Source organism: Heterocephalus glaber, unplaced genomic scaffold (genome assembly GCF_053883595.1).
Source record: "Heterocephalus glaber isolate CG9 unplaced genomic scaffold, H.glaber_assembly_v1.0 deba00001537, whole genome shotgun sequence".
Taxonomy (NCBI): domain Eukaryota; kingdom Metazoa; phylum Chordata; class Mammalia; order Rodentia; family Bathyergidae; genus Heterocephalus; species Heterocephalus glaber.
Genome location: NW_028258332.1, coordinates 7,113,862 through 7,118,474, shown reverse-complemented (window position 1 = coordinate 7,118,474; position 4,613 = coordinate 7,113,862). Strand labels below are relative to the sequence as shown.

The following is a 4,613-nucleotide window of genomic DNA, read 5'->3' as shown; positions in this document are numbered from 1 at the left end:
CTTTGAGGTATCGCCATACTGATTTCCACAGTGGTTGCACCAGTCTACACTCCCACCAAAAATGGGAGAAGGGTTCCTTTCTCTCCACACCCCTGCCAGCATTTGTTATTGGTTGATTTCTTGATAGCAGCCATTCTTTGTGGGGTGAGGTGGAATCTCAGTGTTGTTTTCATCTGCATCTCTCAAATGACCAGTGATGTTGAACATTTTTTCATATATTTACTTGCTGTTTTTACTTCTTTGTCTGAGAAATATCTGTTCATTTTGGATGCCCATTTTTGAATTGGGTCTTTGAATTTGGGAGGTCTGATTTTTTTCAGTTCTTTATATATTCTAGATAGTAGACCTTTGTCTGAGCTACAGCTGCTAAATATTTCTTCCCACATTGTAGGTTGTCTCTTAGCTCTGTTGGTAGTTTCTCTTGCAGTGCAGAAGCTTTTTAATATGATGAGATCCCAGTTGTTGATTCTTTGTGCTAGCTCCCGTGCTACTGAAGATTTGTTCATAAAGTCTTTTCCTATGCCTATGTCATCAAGAGTTCTACCTAACTTATCTTCCAGCAAGTTTAGTGTTTCTGTCTTAATATTTAGATCTTTAATCCACTTCAAACTTAGTTTAGTGTGCAGTGATAGGTATGGGTCTAGTTTTAATTTCTGACAGGTTGAAATCCAGTTTTTCCAACACCATTTATTAAATAGGCTATCTTTCCTCCAATGAGGGTAATTGGCTCCTTTGTCAAAGATGAGGTGACTGAGTATGTCTGAAGCTGTTTCTGCATCTTCTAATCTATTCCACTGATCTTTGGGTCTGTTTCTTTGCCAGTACCATGCTGTTTTTATCACAGTAGCTTTGTAGTATAGTTTCAAGTTGGGGACTGTGATGCCCCCAGCCATGTGTTTGTTGCCTAGAATTGCTTTTGCTATTCTAGGTTTTTTCTGTTTCCAAATGAATTTTTGGATTGTTTTCTCTAGTTCTGTGAAGTATATTGTTGGAATTTCAATTGGCATTGCATTGAATCTATATAGTAGTTTTGGAAGTATGGCCATTTTCACTATATTGATTCTTCCTACCCAGGAACAAGGGATATCTTTCCATTTTCTTATATCCTCTTCAATCTCCTTCTTCAGAGTGCTGTAGTTTTCAGTGTAGAGGTCTTTTGCTTGTTAGGTTGATTCCTAGATATTTCATTTTTTTAGATGCTATTGTAAAAGGAATTATTTCCCAAATTTCTCAATGGGTCTGCTATTTGCATATAAAAATGCTATTGTTTTTTGAGTGTTCACCTTGTATCCAGCTACTCTACTGAATCTGTCAATTAGGTCTAGAAGACTTTTGACTGAGTTTTTTGGGTCTTCTATTTAAAGTATCATATCATCAGCAAATAATAACAGTTTAACTTCTTTCCTATCTTTATTCTTTTTATTTCTTTCTCTTGTCTAATTGCTATGGCTAATGTTTCCAGAACAATATTGAACAGGAGTGGTGATAGTGGGCATCCTTGGCTTGTTCGTGATTTTAGTGTGAAAGTTTTAAGTCTTTGACCATTTAGTATAATGTTGGCTGTTGGTTTTTCATAGATAGCCTTAATCAGGTTGAGATAAAGACCCCCCCATTCCAATTTTCTGTAGCATTTTTATCATGAATGGGTGTTGGATTTTGTCAAATGCGTTTTCTGCATCTATTGAGATGATCATGTGGTTTTTGTTCTTGACTCTGTTAATATAGTGTATTACATTTATTGATTTACAGAAGTTGAACCATCCTTGCATTCCTGGATTAAATCCAACTTGGTCAGGGTGTATGATCTTCTTGATGACACTCTGAATTCTGTTTGCCAGTATCTTGTTGAGGATTTTTGCATCTATGTTCATTAGGGAGATTGGCCTGTAGTTCTCTTTTTGGGTTGGGTCTTTCCCTGGTTTTGGAATCAAAGTAACACTTGCTTCCAGGAATGAATTTGGAAGTCTTGCTTCCCTTTCAATTTCCTTGATGAGTTTAAAGAGTAAAGGCAATAGTTCTTCTTTAAATGTCTTGTAGAATTCAGTAGTGAAACCATCAGGACCTGGGCTTTTCTTTGTTGGTAAGTTTTTTATTACATTTTCAATTTCACTCATTGTAATTGGGGTGTTTAGAATTTCTATATCTTCTTCATTTAGTTTTGGCAATTCATATGTATCTAGGAATCTGTCCATTTCTTCTGTGTTTTCCATTTTCTTAGAGTACAGGTTCTCAAAGTAGGTATTGATGATTATCTGGATTTCTGCTGGATTTGTTGTGGCTTCACCTTTTTCATTCTTAGTTGCATGTATTTGAGCCTTTTCTTTCCTTTTTTTGATAAGGTTGGCTAAAGGTTTATCAATTTTATTTATTCTTTCAAAAAATGAACTCTTTGATTCATTGATTTTTTTGTATCATTCTCTTAGTCTCCACTTACTTTCATCTTTTCAAAATGATTATGTGGCTCTTCTCTCTCCCTGTGGATCTGAGCCCCTCACATTTCTGTGGACACATATGTGTGACTCCTTGCTGTTACAAAGTATCCCACAGATGAAAGGTGCAGAGTGATTCTTGCATTCAGTCACACACTGCTGTTGGGATCCAGTGTTGCACACACATGCAACTCTTATTGTCTTGCTTTTGTATTTAGTGATACTTTGAGTTTTACTTGCATATTTTATTATATAACTCCTTCAAATTTTAGGAGGTACTGAATTGTTCAGCCTTTTCATATTAGGGAAATACTACATAGAAGTCTCACATTGCTGGGGTGAGATATGATAGCAGAAGTGATTATATTTTTCTAAAAGTAGTGATTTTGGAAGACTACCTTGATAACATGAAGTAAAATCACACAACTGGTTACCACATCATGGTAAAGATGAAGGTTAAGGAACTATTCCAGGTTCTCCAGCTGAGATGTTCAGCAGTCATCTGAACGTATCCAATTCCACTATTTGCTTATGGAGACTCTGAAAGCTAAGAAGACCACAAAAATGCAAAAGCCCTCAGCAAGAAGCAAATTATTGCTAGAGTATCTCCTCCTTATTTGAATGTCTCAGACCTAAATTGGGAAAGCAGTGATATAAACAAAGGCATACCACCTTCCTACTCCATTGCCTTCACGATTGGAATCATGCTCCTCAAAGGGGTCCTGTTCTTGTTGCAGAAAAAGAGAGTGTGAATATTTGAAACTGTCCAAAAATCTGTACATCATTTAAAGAAGTAATTGATTCTCCTCTTCCCAACATGCTAATGCCTCACCTTGTTATCCATTTACTTATAGCAGTGACACAATTTCTTACTGGGGTCTTCACAAATGGCTTCATTGTGGTGGTGAACATCATGGACTTAATCAAGCAGAGACAAATGGCTCCTTTGGATCTGCTTATTTCTTGCCTAGGGACCTCAAGGATTTGTCTTCAGGTGCTCATCTTCCTTACACATCTTGTTCTTCACTGCTTCATTAAACAGTCGATACTTGTAGAGAATTTTGTAATTTTTCATGTTTGTAAATGATTGTGGGCTTTGGTTGTCCACATGGCTGGGAGTTTTCAACTGTGCCAAGATCACCAACATCCCACACCCCCTGTTCTTCTGGCTGAAGATGAGGATATCCAAGTTGGTGCCATGGCTGATCCTGGGGTCTATACTGTATTTATCTGTCATTGCTGGCATCTATGAAAAATATACATGGATTTTAGACAAAAAATTCTTGGAACACTTTAGCTCCAAAAATGCAGCTAGAACAAAAGTAATAGACATGATACCATTTTCACTTTTTATTATGAATCTTACAGTGCCAATAATGATCTTCCTCTTTGCTGTTCTGCTCTTGATATTTTCCCTGGGGAGACATACCCAGCAAATGAGAACCATTGCTACAGGCACCAGGGACCAAGGCAGGGGTGCCCCCTTCAGGGCCATGCTGTCCATCCTGTCATTCCTAGTCCTATACTTCTCCCACTACTTGGTGATCATTTTGTTTTTTTTCTCAAGATTTTCAGTGTGAGAGTTTCCTTGTTCTGTTCTGCAAATTGTTGACTGGCACCTACTCATGTATACACTCTGTCATCTTAATTTTAGGAAACCCTAACCTGAAAAACAATGCGGAAGTGTTCCTGCTCTGTGGTCAGTGTGGTCAGTGAGAAGAAGAACTTGGATCATTCCAGAGGTGTCCCGGCCCGCGGGTAAGTCAACGGAGACCCTAGAGGGGGAGTGAGAATGACAAAGGACAGGGGACACGAGAGATGGAGACAAGACAGGTTTCTGATCAAGTCTTGTTTATTGCGGAAGCTGTTACTGCATATATACCGTAGGGCTAGAGGGAGGGAGCAAGGGGAGGGTACTGGGGCTACTTCCTTGTTGCCAGGTAGACTTGCAGCAGGCTTAGACATGCCTGTAAAAGGCACTCAATAGTACTAGCGGGGGGGGGGGACAAGGCCCCCCACAGGTCCTCCCTTTAAAATTATAATTTTAGAAAGGTGTCAGGAGAGCCAAGCCTGCGGGGGCTGAGCCTGTCTTGGGTCAGAGCAACATACGTGTCTGTACCGTGCACCTTACCCGTCATCGGTTAACCAGAGAATCAAGGCTCTGGCACCTGTCTTAGGCGGCAC

General features: G+C 39.0%; 1 protein-coding gene across 1 annotated transcript; it reads left to right on the top strand.

Moving 5' to 3' along the window:
* Positions 1 to 3,283: 3,283 nt before the first annotated feature.
* On the top strand, positions 3,284 to 4,009 carry LOC147824603 (taste receptor type 2 member 1-like; the record flags this gene model as incomplete). The annotated part of the gene is made up of 2 exons (XM_087189203.1): positions 3,284 to 3,423; positions 3,530 to 4,009. Coding segments are annotated over 2 exons (620 nt in total), but the record flags the coding sequence as incomplete, so codon positions are not given.
* Positions 4,010 to 4,613: the final 604 nt, after the last annotated feature.